The 17,642-nt window shown below is 45.9% G+C and overlaps 1 protein-coding gene across 5 annotated transcripts in view; it reads left to right on the top strand.

Annotated features, from left to right (window-relative positions):
• MGAT5 (alpha-1,6-mannosylglycoprotein 6-beta-N-acetylglucosaminyltransferase) overlaps nt 1-17,642 on the top strand; it is a 340,039-nt gene that overhangs the window by 255,106 nt on the left and 67,291 nt on the right. For all 5 annotated transcript variants that reach the window (XM_058664413.1, XM_058664415.1, XM_058664414.1 and 2 more), the window contains one exon: nt 6,389-6,522. In XM_058664413.1, the coding sequence (XP_058520396.1) occupies nt 6,389-6,522 (134 nt within the window). The remainder of the gene's footprint in view (nt 1-6,388; nt 6,523-17,642) is intronic.

The raw sequence follows: 17,642 nt of genomic DNA on the forward strand, positions 1-17,642 counted from the left end.
ATACCTGCTGCCTATTAATCTCCGTAGTTGTTAATCAGAAACATTGAAATGCCCTGTGGTGGACAGATTAAAAAGGCTCTCTGTCACTCTGACTCAGTTGCAAGGCTATGTTGGCTCCTATCCCTGGGAATTGGTGACACCAGCCCTCAGGAGATTGGGAACCAGGGAACTTTCTGTGGCTCTGGTCCCCTGCTGGCCAGCTGAGTGACAGCAAGAGAAGGCTGTGGATTTCACAAGGAGCTCTGACAGCAAGCATTTCCATCCATGTCTTATGTCAGAGTGCCTGGGTTCTGCACCCAACTCCCCCTGCTGCCTCCAGCTTTCTGCTAAGGCAGGCCTGAGGGGGCTAGAATGTGAATCAGATTGTTGGGTTCATGGATTTGGCTCAGCCAGGCCCTGTGGAGAGTGAGCCAGCAAATGGTAGTGTGTTCGCACTCTCTCAAAACAGTAAAACAAATAAAAATCTTAGTGCTGACTAATCGCAAGAAATGAATAGCAGTATATGGATCAGCTAAATCTGTCTTTTCTACTGAGGATAAGAGATCCAGCAGCAATGGAAGCGCCCACTGCTAGTGGTCATTTCCAATGGTGAGCTGATGGGCGTCTTCTTTCTTATATCTTTATTATCTAAAAGAAAAAAAAGTACAGTGCAGATGTATTCCTGTTAAAACCAAGCACACTAATAGTAACAGTGTGTTTGGGAGATAGAAAGTGTTGACAAAAATTGACCAAGCTCAGACTAAGACTCAGGTAGTGACTGACTGTGTGGCTGGTCCTGGGTGTCTTGCCCTTAGGGACCTAGTGGCATGGGTGTAACCCAATGTTTGGTGAGGTGTGTGGATAGGAAAAAATTAGCTCCAGGAGACTTGTGCAACTGAAGGGGAAGGTCAGTTCGGCTTTTTATTAATTTAAAAGAAGACGTGGTTACTTGGTGGATAACAGTGCATTTGTTGACCAGTTTCTGCTAAGCTTGTTAAGGCAGAAGTTGTTTTGATCCCTGAAATCCACCTATAGGCCTTAGTCTATGGTAGGAGCACTCTATGATGTTGGTCATTGCATGAGTTACTCAAGCTAATGATGTGTGAATGTGTGTGTAATTGACACATAGTAGTTACACACATATTTATGGGGTGCAGTGCAACATTTCATTGTATACCTATAATGTATAATTGGCACAGTTGTCACCTTCAACATTTATCATGTCTTGCTGTAGGGAACATTCAAAATTTTGTTGGCTAACTGGTTTGAAACGCACACTATAATTGTTGGCAGCCATAGTTACCCCATTGAGCTATAGAATGTTAGAAATGTTTCATTTTCTCCCAGCTTAACAATGTTTCCTTAGCCATGATCGGAATTTATTCAGGGAATATATCAAACTGATAGGCAATCATTTGTAATTAGATGGTTCCAAAGTTCTTAGAATAGTACTTTTCTTTGAGGATAAAAAAATTATTTGAAAGAATTTGAAATAGAAAAGAAAACTCTTCCATCCTCTGGTTTACATTCCAAATGCTGGCCATAGCCAGGACTGGGCCAGGCTACAGCCGGAAATTCCTTCCAGGTCTCTGTGGGTGGTTGGAACCAAAGTCCTTGGGCCATTGTCTGCCGCTTTCTAGCCTCCTTAGCTTGAAGCTGGATCCCAAGGACAGGCGGGACTCAATCCCAGGCACTGTGATGTGGGATGTATGAATTGCAGGAAGGGACTTAACTTGCTGCCCCACCACACCCCCCCCAACCTCCAGTAGTAGTGCTTTTCTTTAGGATGTTTGCAACTATTTGAAGATCATTGTTGAAGTTAGGCAAATGTCCTCTAGTACATAGTGTATGACAGTAACAGTGTGGTCCCGCATGCATATGGCTCAAGAAACCAAAGGACTGCTACTGTATATGAGGGTTATTCAAAAGATGGAAAGATGGAAAAAAAAAAGATAAACATGGAGTTATTTTTTGTGCCTTCAAATTTTGAAGTTTGCGCCTAGTTTCTTCATGATGCACGTTTTCCGTGAGCTTCATAAAGACTCCTGTGTAGCTTGAGTCTCACAAGTACTTTAGTTGACCTTGCAATATTATTTTCCTCTGAAGCCATGGCTTGTTTTCATCAGGCCCAGAAAACAAAATATTTGGACTCTTAATATCTATCTTAGGGTACTTTAAGGCGCTTAAGCTCTGAGTCCAGCATTGTCATTTCCTGTTGTGGCTTCAGTACACCTGTTACTGTTTGCTCATCTGTGCTAACATGATATAAGGTTGTCACGAGGACACATGAATAGCGCGGGACTCAAAACATACACTCAAATATCCACTGTGGCTTTCAAACTCATTTTTTGTGACAAACATCAGCTGTTTTTTCCGTCTTTGCTTGCACTTACTTCGTCTCTTTTGTCTCGCTCATGCTTGGGCTCTCGGCCTCCCTCATTCACTTACTCTCTTGCTTTCCATAGACTCTGGGGACAGAAGGCAGTAACCCCTCTTACCCTTCTCCCTTTCTGGCTCACTCTCCCTGAACATGTCTGTATTGCTCACTCTCTGGATAAGCCTTATCTCTCTCCTTGAAAAAAAAAAATCAGCTTTTTAAAAAAATCCCATTTATTTATCTTCTGGGATGGAATGATTACCAAACGTACAGGACTTCCTGAAGCTCATTTATGATGGGATTTCTTTGATTTACCGTCAGTATAAATACCTACTTTTTGAAGTCTTCCCCTTCCCACTGAACTTTGTGTCTCCCTCTTGAGGGAGAACCAAAGAGAAAGCTTGGACTGGGATTAGAACTCCATGAAAAGGTCATTTTACACTGTATCAGCCTGCGCTTGTGGCTTTTGATGTTCTGAGTGGCATCTGGCATACCCAGGGTCAAGACCAGGTCACCGTCTGCAGATGTGACAAGGCAGGCACCTGCTTGCTGATGGACAGCTCCTGAGAGGCCAGCCAGCCGCAGGGAGCCTCGGTTGACTTCAGCATTCGTCCGCTGCCGGCTAGGGGATCATAGCCGAGCAGGCTTCCATGGTAGCCTTCCCTGGGCAGAGTCCTGGAGAGGGGTCTGCCTTGCACTCAGGACCTCTCAGTGGGCACTGCTTGCATTTCTGCTGAAAGCACCTTGGTAGGTTTGTGACAGCGCAGGTTCAACTGCAGCAAAGTGAGAGGGGAGTCAGCACAGAGCATTTGGCAAACAACTGAAATGGAGGTGAGTTCATGTTTGTCATTCCTTGCTGTGGTGCCAGAGTGTACTCAGGATGCCACAGGTGCCTGGCATTCCTCACAGTGGCTTCTCTCTCCCTCTCACCATTCATGCTGTAAGCCAGGAGTATCTGTGGCACAAAAAATAGGGACCAATGGTGTTCTTTATTCTTGGAGGGCACCTACATCATTTTTTGGCATACCTTAGTGTGGTCTTACATGAAAATCAGACTCTGTTTCCCATGCCAGATTATTTGACTTGTGGTTCCTTTTTAAAAGTGCCCACAGAGGGACTAGGCACCTGAGTTGCAGAAGCAGTTACCTAAAGCATGGAGTTACCAGCTAAAATAAAAACAGGGGCCAATGCTGTGGTACCTCTGGCTCAGCTGACACAGATATTGCATGTCACAGGGCCAATTTGAGTCCTGGCTACACTGCTTCTGATCCAACTCCATGCTGTGGCATCTGGAAAGACAATGGATAATGACCCAAATGCCTAGACCCCTGCCTCCCACAAGGGAGACTCCAGTGGAATTCCCAGCCCCAGGCTTCAGCCTGGCCCAACCCTGGCTGTGTAGCCCTCCAGCAGGTGGAAAATCTCTTGTTCCCTCTCTGCCTTTCACATGAAATAAAACTTAAGAAAATCCCAAAACTTCACAGGTATCCAATTCTAATTCTGAACTGTTTTTTTTTACGATTTATTTTTTTGTTTGAAAGGAATGGGCCAGGCTAAAGCCAGGACCCAGGAGTTTCTGGGACACCTAAGTGTTTGGGTCATTCTGGTGCTTTCCTGGGAATATTAGCAGGGATTTGGATATAAAATGGAGCAGCCTGGACTTGATCTTGCCACCTTATGGGATGCCAGCATTGTAGGCAGCGGCTTAACTTGTGATGCCACTACACTGTCTCCTAGTTGAGAACTTTTACAATTAATCAGAAGTTATACAGAGAGCTGTTCCCAGCTGCTGCCTGGACATGTAAGATGCACGCTGGCCCTCTTCCCCTCCCTACTTCGCCACCCCGCATTATCCCCATTCCTCAAAAAGGGAAAGAAAGAAAGAAAAGAGCCATTGCCTCTTGTTGGCAATAACATTTGTTCGTTGGTTGACTTTCCAGCCAATTGCCGCCTATGTCCTTGCCTCTGGGCACTTGTTCAGAAACACAGAAATAACAGATCGGTCAGACTGCATGCAACTCCCCAGTCACAGCCCTATTATCTCCTCATTCTTACACCCCCATTAGGCAGGAGCCTGGGAGACCAGGCAGTGGCAGTTCAGTATGTATACAGCTCCCCCGCTGCCTTCCCTCTTCTGACTCCGTTCTGTGGACTGATGGGAATGAAGTTGGGCTATCTCATTTCTGCCGTTTCTTTCTGTTTAACGTTTATATATTGGAGATCCAGAGATCCTGTTCACTTGTTCATTCTCCAAATCCCCATAGCAGATGGGGGAGCCGAGAGAAAAGGGGAGAGGGGCAAAGCCAGGAGCTGGAGATTTAATGCAAGTCTCCCACGTGGCTGGCAGGAACCCAGTTATCTGAGCTGGACTCAGGAATCCAACTTCCCAGACACCAGGAACGTGGGATACGAGCATCTTACCTGCTGGGTGAATAGTCCGCTCATTTTCTTTTAAGATTTATTTATTTAAAAGGCTGAATTACAGAGAGACAGACAGCAACGGAGCGAGAGATCCTCCATCCACTACTTCCTTCCAGAGTGGCCACAATGGCTGGGGCAGGGACACACCAAAGCTGGGAGTTTAGAACCCATCAAGGGCTTCCACGTGGCCATCTTCCACTGCTTTTTCAGTCAGCTTAGTGGAGAGCAGGATGGGAGGTGGGAGGTAAAGGAGCTGAGACTAGAAGTGACACTGTTAGGGGTGCTGGCATTCCAGGAAGTGGCTTAATGCACTACACCCGGGCTCCTGTGACTCCTTCAGCACTGAGAAAACTGAAAGACAATGCAGAGGCCCACATCTCTGGTTTGTTGACAACGCCTTGAGTTGATGTAGGTGGAGTTGTAGTATATGGATTCTATGGAAGCTGGCGGGTATCTCGATTACCAGGAGGAATTTGGTTTTGTGTTATTTATAGCTGTTCGATTCAGGTCAGAGCCAAGCAGAGTGGTTGCTTTATTTAATATTGGCCACATGTCGCCTCCACCAGGCCATCTCCTGTTCAATGGAGATTTCTCTGGACAGAGTAAAGGAAGAGAAGAGGAAGATCTCTACTTATCAAGAGGAAATTGTTCTCTGTCACTTGCTGGTGAAATTTCTTTTCCAAGTAGAGGTGGAAGTTGCAAATGTGGGGGGAGGGCCTGCAATTGCTTTTTCTTTGCGTAAGTGTTAAAGTAAGGAAATTGCAAAACCCATGATGACAGAGAACAGAGAAAGCCCTTTTCCTTTCCAGCATGGTCCACCCTGTGGCTGCCGTTCCTTTGCAGTGTTTGGCATTTAAGAGGGTTTATAGTTCCAGTTAGCTTTCCCCTTTATTCCGTCTTCATTGTGAGCGTTTGTTCAGTGTAGCTGTGTCATGACAGTCATGCATGGCTTAATAAATGAAAGCAGCGGGTCCCCAGAGATGTATCATTAGGCTATTTCATCACTGTGAAAGCACACAGGCTCTCCCTACACAAGCTTGGACAGCTACATTACTCTGCTTTTGACCCAAACATCTGCATGCATCCCTTGGCTCTATGTGATTTATCAGTGGGTTATTCTTAGAAGAGGTGGAATTTTGGGTGAATGGTGCCTGCTTTCTCCCCACCCCCAAACCTTTTTCCCAGCCTGGGTGGTGGATGCAGCTGAAGGCAGACCAAACTATGGGGTACCCACTACTGTTCAGAACCACTGAGTTAGCCTGGTCTGTCTGGAGTTCTGGCCATTCACTCGAGGCATCTGGATAGCACCCTGTCTACCAGTACTTAGTGACCCAGCACAGAGCAAGACAGGATGGGAAAGACACAGCTTCATGATTTTAAAAGAGGATTTTCTCCTAAAAAGAACAGAGTTTGGTTCAGGTTAATCCATCATGGAGAGCATTATTCATGGGAAAGTTGTGTTGGGTAGGCAATCCCTGCTACTTCTAAGCAAGAGCAGGGGCCAAGGAAAACGAGCAGGTGCGTGCGAGATGACTATTGTAAATTTCTCATGTCATTGCTGCTGCTCGGTGATTGAAGCCTAACTAGTGTGTCCTTTCCTTCCCACCCCAGCTCATACCCCCGACAACAGCTTTCTGGGCTTTGTGGTCGAACAACACCTCAACTCCAGTGACATCCACCACATTAATGAAATCAAAAGGCAGAACCAGTCCCTCGTGTATGGCAAAGTGGATAGCTTCTGGAAGGTGAGTCAGTCTGTGTGCTTCTGTCTGTCTGTCTGTCTGTCTGTCTGTCTCTCTCTCTCTCTCTCTCTCTCTCTCTCTCCCCCCCACCCCACCCCACTCTCTTTCCCCAAGAAGCTTGTTGGGTAATTTAATTTAACTTTGATCCAGGGAGTAATCAAGCAAAGTGCCCGGGGCTTAATGGGATCTGCTTAGCAGTAAACAAGAATGTTGGAGGATTTGGCAGCTCAGCATTTGGATGTTACACTGTGGCTGCATTTGCTCATCCACACAGTGTGCAAACAGCCCTTCCCTGTGCTCTTTGCATGTCAGAAGTGAGTGCTGCGACATCTTTCATGTCTTGTGTGGTTTCTTTGAATTCTACATTCGTGGATTTAACTAACCGCAACTGGAAAAATTTGCAAAAACAGTTGCATCTAATGCTGGACAAGTCCAGAGTGGTTTTCTTTGTCATTCCCTCAACAATAGAGTATAACTGTCATGTATACAGCATGTGCATTTTATTGAGAATTTTTAATAGCTATGAATGACTTCAGGCATACAGGAGAATGTGTTCAGCTTGATATGCAAATATTCTATTTAATTTTAAAGATTTATTTACTTTTATTGGAAAGACAGATTTACAGAGAGAAGGAGATGCAGTGAGAAAGAGCTTCCAACCAGTGGTTCACTTCCCAAGTGAACACAGCTTCCAGTGCTGAGCCAATTTGAAGCCAGGAATCAGGAGCTTCTTCCAGGCCTCCCATGTGGGTGCAGGGTCCCAAGGCTTTTGGCTGTCCTCTGCTGCTTTCCCAAGCCAAAAGAAGAGAATTGGATGGGAAGTGAAGCAGCCAAGGTATGAACCAGCACCCGATGGGATCCTGGCACATGCAAGGCAAGGACTTTAGCCACTAGGCTATCACTGGGCCCAATTTATGCTATTTTATGTAAAGGGACTTGGTTCACCTGAAGGCTGTGGTGTCCACAGGGGATCTTGCAATGAAGTCCCCTCTGTTATCAAGAGTCAACTGCAACTGCCCCTGCAAGTTGAGAGCCCCCAGGAGCTGAGCTATACAGAGAGACCTTTGCTGAATGAATCTACTCTTCCGCCTTCCAGAAAATGATCTGTATTAGTGGACAGCTCCCATTCCTAGGGGCTAACCAGGCCCCCACTGTGATGGATGCTCACCTAACCTGCAGAGGGAAGTGTTCCCCAAGGCTGACAGTGTGCTGTTTGCTCACAGTGTTCAGGAATGAAGCCATGCTCTTGGCTGAGAGGGAACCAGATCTTCCCTAAGCACTGGGCTCCTGAGCCCCCAGTAGGAACTTTCACCTGCCTGGCATGATTTCCAGAGCGCACTTGGGGAAAGGGTAATGGGAAAGGAGCCAGCTTGGGTGTGGCCTATTGACAGGTAATACAAATCATCTGCATCAGTAAGCACAAGACCTAGCTTTTACTTTTGGAAGAAAAAAAATTTTTAAGATTTATTTTTATTGCAAAGTCAGGTATACAGAGACTAGGAGATACAGAAAGAAGGATCTTCCGTCATTGAATCACTCCCCAAGTGGCTGCAATGGTCAGAGCTGCACTGATCCATAACCTCTTCCAGGTCTCCCACGTGGATGCAGGGTCTTTGGGCTGCTCTCGACTGCTTTCCCAGGCCACAAGCAGGTTGCTGGATGGAAGGCAGGGCTGCCAGAATATGAACTGGTGCCCATATGGGATCCTGGTGTATGCAAAGCAAGAACTTTAGCCACTAGGCCCTGGGGGAAAGTGTTTTTTATAGAACGTATCTCGGGGACTTCAGAAACATCCTTGTTACTGAATTTAAGAACTTTAGTCACTTGCCAGAATGATCATGAGTGGTGTTCTCAGGTTGGGTGTGCCCTTGGAGAAAGCTAGAAGTTCTACAAGCGAGAGGGTGCACAGTGAAGCAGAGAGCAGAGAACTAAATTGCTTCTGTGCCTGCCCATGTTCAGATTAGGAAAAACTGTGATCACCCTTCAGATCCACAGTGCTGGCCATGATAAAGGGGAATCAGCCTGTTTTGGGGGAAGCTCAAGGAATTCCAGATAGCTGTCTTTGTTATAAACAGCCCAAATTATGTTTTCATTTGGTGCAGTTTTACTCCCCTCCCCCAAGGGACATTTTGTCAGTGCCTGGAAACTGTTTTGTCATGTCTGGGCAGCATACTACCAGTATCTAGTGGATAGAAGCCAGCAATGCAATCAGCATCCTACTGTATATAGGCCGGTTCCTCTAACACAAGGTGTCAGTTGGGCCAAGTGTGAGAAACTCATGCTAATGAATCATTTATTTCCTAGGTGGATGATTGGACACTTTGAGCTCTGAAATGAAATCAAATGCATCTAGATGAATGTTGGCTCTTTCCAATGTTGCCATGAATTTATGCATCCTGGATTACCTTGTAGCTCTGTGGCCTGTGTTGACAACACATTTTTCAGCATACTTTTAGCCAAACTCAACTGAGAATGGGCATATTGGGATGTACTCATTCTTAGCTTGGTTGTGACATGAGTGGCTCTAGGCAGACCTGAGCTCTTCAAGAAAAGCTACAATTGCCTTCTTGCCTCTGCCCCTGCTTGAAGCAAACAGCCTGCATGTCAGCATGAGCTTGACCATGAACTTGTATCACTCCTGATTGGATCCAAGTGTAGCCACCTCCCAGGTACTTCTAGCAACATTTCTGTATCTAGGAAGGGGAAGACAAAAAAAAAAAAAAAAAAACCACAATACATTAGTTCTAAGAAATTTGGATACATGATTTGTGTAAATGAATACTTCCACTAACAGGATGACATCCTGGGTGGCAGGCCAAACCTCAGAAGTGACAGGTCTCTTGCTCCAGCAGCTCTGGATGTGATGTGGAAGTCATTGTGTTTTGAGGTGTAGAAACTTAGCAGGTGAACTCACCTTCTGAATCTTGCAAATCACCTGAGGTTTACAAACGGCTCAGGGGCAGTGATTCTGTGTTCATGTCTGTCTGAATATTGAGAATTGGGGTGTCATGTCAGTTTTATTCTATCATGCTGCTGTTGTATGTTAGGAAAGATTCAGAGTGGAAGAAAACAACTGTAACACATTTTCACACAAATTCACAATGTCATCTCCATCTTTGGAACACAGCACGGTATTCAAACATTCCCATTTCAGAGTCTAGTGAATGCACAGGAATAACGGATGTAGCTGCTGAGTGAGATGTTAGCTCAGTCACATGTCCAGAACTGCAAACCAGTGGGCCTGGCCTAGCAGCAGATGTTTCCCAAACATCTTTTGCCTCAGAGGTCTTTGGGAAGCAACACCTGTCAACCCCTGGAGGGTCATGGCTGCTGCTGGAGCTGGTGGAAGTGGGGCGTGGTTTAGATCAGATGGTTCTGGAAGACCCATCTTGATCCTTAGACTCGCTGAAACTAAAGATGTATGCTGTGTTTCAGCTCCTCCCCTCTGCCCCACCCTTTTTAGGGAAGCTTCTCACCTACCATGTGCTTCCCTCCAACCTTGGAAAATTGGACCAGGGATTGCCTTCTGACCCCAGGTAGGCCAGTTTATTGGTGAATGGGGTCATGATTCAGTTTGATCCAAAGACAGATTGTGTCATGACTCCAGGCAGGCCAGCTTACTGGTGGGTGGAGCCGTGATTCTGGCTCAATGTCAGGTTGATCAATCAGATTCTTAGTGCTGAGAAACAGAGGAACGATGAGAATGAGCCAGTTGTAGGTCCTTCAGGTGTCCAATGATGAGGACAAAGGCACTTTGAGAAAGTGATGCAGCTCCCACAGCGAGAGGCACCACCTTGGGAGAAGAAGGAGCGCTCTTGAGGGGCTTGACAGGAAGCAAAACATGGAAGGGTGCAACCTTGCAGCTTGGAGGGGAGGAAGTAGTTGGAGTTCCCAGGTGTTTTCCTTCCCTAGTTAGATATGTCACTTTCACTCTCTGTAACTAAGTACTTGCTCTTCCTTGTATTCCTATCAGGGGTCCCCACTAAGCTCTACAAATGTTACTGCATTCCCCAGGCCTTGAGAAACGCTGCCTGCTATGGAGGCCAAGGGGGACCAGGCTTCGCTTTAAACCTCTTAACTGAGGTGTCTGCAGTGGTCTTGCTTGATTCTGTTAACACTCCAGACTTTGCTATCAATTCCAAAAACCTGAAGGCCCCAGCAGATGAATTCCTGTGCCTAGGCCCCTTAACATCACACAGGATTGCTAGCAACTGAATCCCAAGTTCCAAGCTCTCTGCTTAACCCAAGAGACCGCCATTCAGAGCTCCTTGCCATTCAGAACCTTAGGTTCCTAGCCTGTGAAATGAGTGTGTAGCACCTGCCAGGTGGCTGAGGGCCTCTCAGTTTCAATAGTGCATGGACGTCACTTGGAATCACTAAATACAGATTCTGCCCCAGCCCTTCTGCAGGAGTGCTGTGGCCCTGCCTTTTTGCAAGTACCCAACTGATGCTGAAGTTGCTGGCCAAGTACACATGGAGGCATGAGGTGTGGCTACTCGCCATGCTAGCCGAGTCAGCACAGAGTAGCTGTGTAGCCAGTTCTGCAGAGTAAAATACAGCTTATCTGAGTAACACACATAGTTCCTGGCTCCATAGCCCAGTGCAGGACTTGCCCCAGCCAGCCTGGCAACAAACAATGTTGGCCAGTCTCCAGTGAACTTGAAAAGCTCCTTTTGATGTAGACCTCAAGGAGTTTGTGGTGTTCAAGCATCAGCCAGAGTGATCTTGGTGAAAGTGGAAATTGGACTGTAGTACACCTCAGCTCAGAACTCTGGTGGCTTTGTTTTAAAGGTAGAACATGGCACATAGACTGTGAAAGTGAACCTTGTCAGTGTGGTTTGGCATGACTACAAACTGTCCACATCTGACGTGGCTCTACTGTTCTCTCTAGCTCCTGAGTTGTGGCCACAGTCACTTGTATGCACCCCACCCTCCTGCTTAGGGTTATGAGGTGGGGGCAGATGGCCCAGACAGGCCCTTGCAGTGGCTGCTGCCTCCTTAGCCTCACCAAGCCCCCTAGGGCTACCCTGTCCCCTCACCAGATGACCCGATGCTTATTAGAGCACTTTGTCATTCTCATTTTCACTCACACTTGAGTTTATCTTTCATTGTCCCTTCACCTCACTAATGGGACATGAGCTACAGGAATCATACCAATTGTCTTCACCCAAATTGCCTGACCATGCTAACATAGCTATGTGATGACTGGTGCATCACATCTGGATTCAGCTTAAAAACACTGATGTGTTTGAGGGGGCTGCAATACAAAGTGGAGTGCTGCTGGTTGTGGGTGGAAACATGGGGCTGTTCCTTTGGGATCCCAGAGTGAAAAGGAAAGAGTTTAGAAGGAAAAGGAAGGGAACTATACTTACGTGCCTTCCACAGACCACACAGGGGCTCATTGAGTCTTCGGAAGCTCCTGGTGTGATTGGCAGCGAGACGGCATGGGAAGGAGGATGGTGTGCAGGGAGGTGAGAGGCCTGTCTCTGGGCCAACTCTGCTGTCATCTGTGAGGTTTGGGGCAGGCAACCCCAGCTTTCCTGCTTGTGTAAAGGAAGGTCTTGATGCTCAGAGGCATCACTTATTGATGGATACAACCACAATATGGTAACCTCAAAGTAATGGAGGGTACATACTTGTTTGATTCTGTGTTTGAGGGTACTTGATCAAATTTGGAGAAAATGGAATGAATTAAGCCATGAATGCTTAGGGTTCTGGCATCACATGGAAGAATGCAGATCAAGTCCTGGCTTCTCTGAATCTGATCCAGCTTCTTGCTAATACAGTCCTAGGAGGCAGCATGTAAGTAATGGCTCAAGTGCTTGGGCCCCTGACACCCATGTGGGAGACCCATTTGGTGTCGCAAACCCCTTACTTGAACCTGCCCTTGCCCTGGTTGTTGCAGGAATTTTTTTTAAATTATTTATTATTTTTACTTCATTAATTACATTGTATTATGTGACACAGTTACATAGGTACTTGGGTTCTCCCCACCCCTCCCCAAACCCTCCCACCATGGTGGATTCCTCCACCTTGTTGCATAACCACAGCTCAAGTTCAGTTGAGATTCCCCCATTGCAAGCGTATACCAAACATAGAGTCCAGCATCTTATTGTCCAGTCAAGTTCGACGGCTTCTTAGGTATACCCTCTCTGGTCTGAAGACAGAGCCAGCAGAGTATCATCCCAGTCAATTGAAAGCTCCAACATACCATCAGCAAAAATTTACATCATTATGGGATTAATTGACATAGTAATGAGTAACCAATATGTTAAAAGTAAATGTGAGTTCCCAGCCACCTTCTGTGACCACCTCACCTACACTTCAATTTTAGTTTATACACAACATATAACATTCATAACATAACATGTTATACATAACATCATATCATCTTAATTAAGGCAAACATGTGATATTTAACCTTTTGGGATTGGCTCATTTCCCTTAGCATTATGGTTTCGAGTTTGGCCCATTTGGCCACAAAGAACTGCATTTTGTTTTTTTTAATAGCTGAGTAGTATTCCATGGAGTAGATGAACCATAGCTTTCTTATCCAATCCTCTGTTGATGGGCATTTTGGTTGTTTCCATGTTTTTGCAATTACTGATTGTGCTGCTATGTTGCAGGAATTTGGGGAAGCACAGCAGATGCAGGTGGTTGATCACTCTTAAATTCACTCTACATTTTTTTTAAGATTTATTTATTTTCATTTAAAGGCAAATCTTAGAGGAGAGTTAGAGAGGTTGTCTATCTACTGGTTTACTCCTTAAATAGCTGCAACAGCCAGAGCTGAGTTGATCCTAAGCTGCGAGCCAAGAGCTTCTTCTGGGTCTCCCACATGGGTCCCAAGGACTTTGGCCATCCTCTGCTGCTTTCCCAGGCTGTAAACAGACAACTGGATGGAAAGTGGAGCAGTCTGTAACTAAGCCAGCACCATTATGGGATGCCAGTGGTGGATAAGCTTGATGTACCACCATCCCCACTCTATTTTTCAAGCAGATGGAAACAAATAAATAGGACATCTTTTAAAAGAAATCCATGCACAAGAAGGGTACATGAAAAATTTATGAAAAAATAGAAAAATGCATGAATTTCAGGTTTTTTTAAACACCAAAATACAATTATCTTTTAGTTCTGTTTTTCCATAAACTTTTCAAAAACTCCAGAAAATGCAGGCTAATCCAGGTGGACAAAAGCAGATTGGTAGGGCAGCATCAAGTGGGAGAGAGGAGCCTGCTCACTGGGGTGTGGTGACTGTTTCATGGACTATACAATTGTCAGGTATCATAACATTGTATGCTTTTAAAAATGTGAATTCTGTTATAAGTCTGTGGACTCAATAGAACTGTTGGGAAAAAAATAATAAACAGGATCTGGCAAACAGCAGCCCCTAGAAATCTAGCCTTTGGCCAGTGTGTACAGCTTGCAAGCTCAGATGGTTTTTACATTTTGAAAGTCATTTTAAAAACATAGCTGATGAAAGCATATATAGCAAAGACCTTATATATCCCACCAAGTTTGAAATATTTGTTATGTGGCCCTTTACAGAATTACCCACCTCTCGATGAGATCAGTAAGCAGTCACCCACATGTTCTGGAGCCCCAGGAGTTAAGGGGAGGTGACAGAGGAAGGGCTCTGCCCCGCCAGAGTGGCTAGGATTTATTTAGGGCATATATTTGAATTATTTTCGAAAATAGTATACAGGAAAAGAGGGTTAAATGCTCTGAACAACCAAAAATAAACCTTGGTAGTCTCTAGACTTAGGTGACCTCGAAGACAAATCCCATCTGAAACCTGTAATTATCTCACTCGCTAATTTAGTTGATTTGGACTTAGTTTAAATTAATTCAAAATTGGAAATGGAAGTCATTTGGAGCAATGCTGTTTTATTTCATAGTAGGAATTAACTGCTTTTAAATGCATTGTTTTAATGAACTGCCAAAGACCTTTGTAATTAAGGAATGCACTAAAATCCTGGAGAAGCACACATTTTCATGAGTAGGTTAAACCTTGTCAGCCTGTTTTTTTGTTTAATCTACTTAGCCAGGCATTTTTTTTCTTCTCAGATAATGCAGAGATGAACCAGATAAATTAAAATCTACCTTATGTCTCCTTGGTGTGTATTTTGGTACAATAAAGTCAGACTCCCATTTCGCTGGAGTTGCTGAAAGTCAGATGTAATCACAGATAGCTCTTGACTTTGGTTCAAGCTTGAAGAGCCTTAGGAGATAGATGACGTGTTCTAATTCATTTTCCTCGGGACAAAAGTCAATGAGAAAAGACCTTGTAGAGTCGCTTGGCCTTTGCCAGGGGCAGAATACGGTGGAATGGGAAAGAGAAGGCGGTGAACAGCTCTGTACCCCCTCCACCAACTTCAGCCCAGGTCAGCCACTTACCAAGCTGCAGTCACCTGAACCAACTTCATGCCTGGCACAAGACAGAGTGGAGCTTCTTCTTTCCCCAAATTCAAGTATGAGCTTGGGGCAGGCAAGAGGAATAGTGGAAAAACTCAAGAGCGAAGGGAAACATGAGAAATGAATCACTGGCCTTTTAATATTCGGAGGGCCGTGACCCAGGAGGTCTTTAGGGTTTTTTCAAAGATAGTGTAGGCTGCTTGCTGACTGAGCAAACCCTGTACAGCATCCAGAGAGCCAGTTAGTGTTTGAAAGGGGTGGGAGGGAACTTGGGACTCGGGCATCCTTGGCTTGCCTCCTTGTCTGGTGGATTGCTCCCTGGTTCAGCCGGCTTTCTGTGATCATCATAACCTTACTGAGGTTTATTTAGGGATTGGCAGAGAGGACACCTCCTCTCTGTTGCACAGTCGGAGCACAGAGGTGCTGTCTGGGGACCATCCGGAGCCTTTGCAGGAGCCCTGGGTACAACAGCCCATGCAGAGGTTTCTCATTTGAGCTGCACCTGGCACCAGCCGCCTGTCCCTGACAGTCACCTGCCCTCAGGCTCTCGCTTCTGTTTTGTATACAATGAGGCAGAAGACTGGATGTTCTTTTGTGTAAGTCTAGAGAGTTCTGTGATTCCATAACCCAAACTCCTCCTCAGCCTTCTCTAATTCTGTCAAGTACAAGAGCAAGGAAGGAGGCAGCTTTCAAAACAATGTTATGGGCCATCGCAAATAGGGCAGAGCCAGACAGGAAGGAGAGGAAAATTGGGCCAGGAGAGGCCCAGCGTCCCTACAACAAAACTGCCTGAGGAAAAGTTGGAATTGCTGAGACTGAGCGTCCTGGTACTTAGGGGAAGTTGAAGGGATGCATCAGGAGTGAGTTTATGTAGGCCAACAGTGCGGGGCACTGCCAGTAGTTGCTCATGGACTTACAGCTGAAGCGTAACAGAGAACAAAGGGGCTGATACTTCCTGCTCGCCCAGCTTTGTTCCACTTCCCAGTAATGAGTTCAGTGGTGGTCCCCTTCCTCTTTCTGTAGCAGTGAGTCCATCCAGAGACTTGGCTAACTGTTTTCAATCCTGCCTCTGTGCTGAGTAGCTGTGTGATGTTGTGGAAGCGTCTTGTGCTCCCGGGGCCTCTGTTTTCACATCTGTATAATGGGTGGCCATTCTTAGTCTAGAGCAAAATAACGGGATTCTTAGGACGATAACAAGATCATCAAATGTAAGTTGAAAGTGATGCCTGATACTCATGAAGATTTTTGTGGTGTCATGTTGCTACTAGGATTACTAGCAAAAGTAGATTGCAGGAGTCGGAGATGGGGAGACTCAGGACCTGCTTTGTAAAACTGTATTCAAAGAAGAAAAAAATGACTGGTCAAAGCAGCAAGAAGTTTTGATGTAGTGAGAGGGCAGGGACAGTGAAGGGGTGCCAAACACTCGGACTTCCTGCGCATGGCCCACAGTGGGGTACCAGATAGGCTGTCGTGAAACTGGCTGAGATTTCTAGAAATATCAATGCCCTGCCGGGACAAATAAAGCCTCCTGCAAAGCTGTTGTTGGCAGAAGAGATGGCGGCAGGGCTTCTGAGACACTCTACCAGTGCCAGGGCACATCTGAGTGTGTGTGTTCTAAGTCCCCTGGCAACCTAGATGTTGTTTGAAGTATGTGGTTGGCAAAGGGGACAGGAGGGCATTCTTGTCTATGGGCTTGCAGCATCAAGATAATAGTTGTTCACGTATACTGATGGTGGGACACAACCCTGTTCTCAAGATCATGGAAACAGTCTCAGACCCCTTGGGCTCAGTCTACCTCACAGATATGTATGTATGCCCAGCAAGATGTTTCTAAATTGGAGAATTTGCCACTTGGGAAGTTTCACCTGAAAAGCTAGAATCCCAACATCAAAAACATGGATGGTATAACACACTGAACTCTGAGTCCCTCTGTACCCAAGATGTTCAGGAGCCAAGTGGTGTCTGCCCCCACATAAAGGTTGTGCATCACTCCAAGGGTGGCAGTCATGGAGCCTCTTTCTCTGATCTCCATGACCTCTTTGTACCCAATGAGATCCGCACACTGGCAGAACATGGTATGGGTCAGTCTGCCTGGATTCTTTGAGAAGGATTCCTTAGAATATGAGTGAAGTTAGCAAAGAGACTTGGAATGGATTGAAGATTTGCATGGTTTTTTTTAGGCCAGGTATCCCTTCGATGGCATTTGTGGGAGTCTGTGTAATGTTGAGGCATCCAGGTGGGTGGGTGGGAAGGAACACCATGGCCCCTTTCTTGGCATGGACTTCCAGCAGAAGCCACAGGTTCCTTGGCATCTGTGTGTGAGGGTGAAGGCTTTTCTTCTCCACAGAACCCACAGCAAGAGCCAAGCAGCCAGGCTCTGACATGCACTGCTGTGGCATCCTCTGCCACACTGACCTTGTCATTGGAGCTGAGTTTTCTTTCAAGGCCTAGCAGTCCAGCCTGTTGGTTTACTGCTTCTCTGTTGTAGAATGCAGACTTTCCCCTACCTGATAGTGAAATGAGCACAACTGATAGAGCTTTTCATGGAAGCAGTTTCAAGCATTGCTTGGCTGTGAAGCCAGGCAGGAAGCCTCAGGATCTTCCTGGAACAGCACTGATGTGTGGGGCTTTGGCTGAGATGATGCATCCTGGATTACAATAGAAAAGTAGAGGCAAAGCTTAAGTTCATGTTTAGAGCCTAGGTTGGT

The sequence above is a fragment of the Ochotona princeps genome, chromosome 5 (genome assembly GCF_030435755.1).
Source record: "Ochotona princeps isolate mOchPri1 chromosome 5, mOchPri1.hap1, whole genome shotgun sequence".
Lineage (NCBI taxonomy): Eukaryota > Metazoa > Chordata > Mammalia > Lagomorpha > Ochotonidae > Ochotona > Ochotona princeps.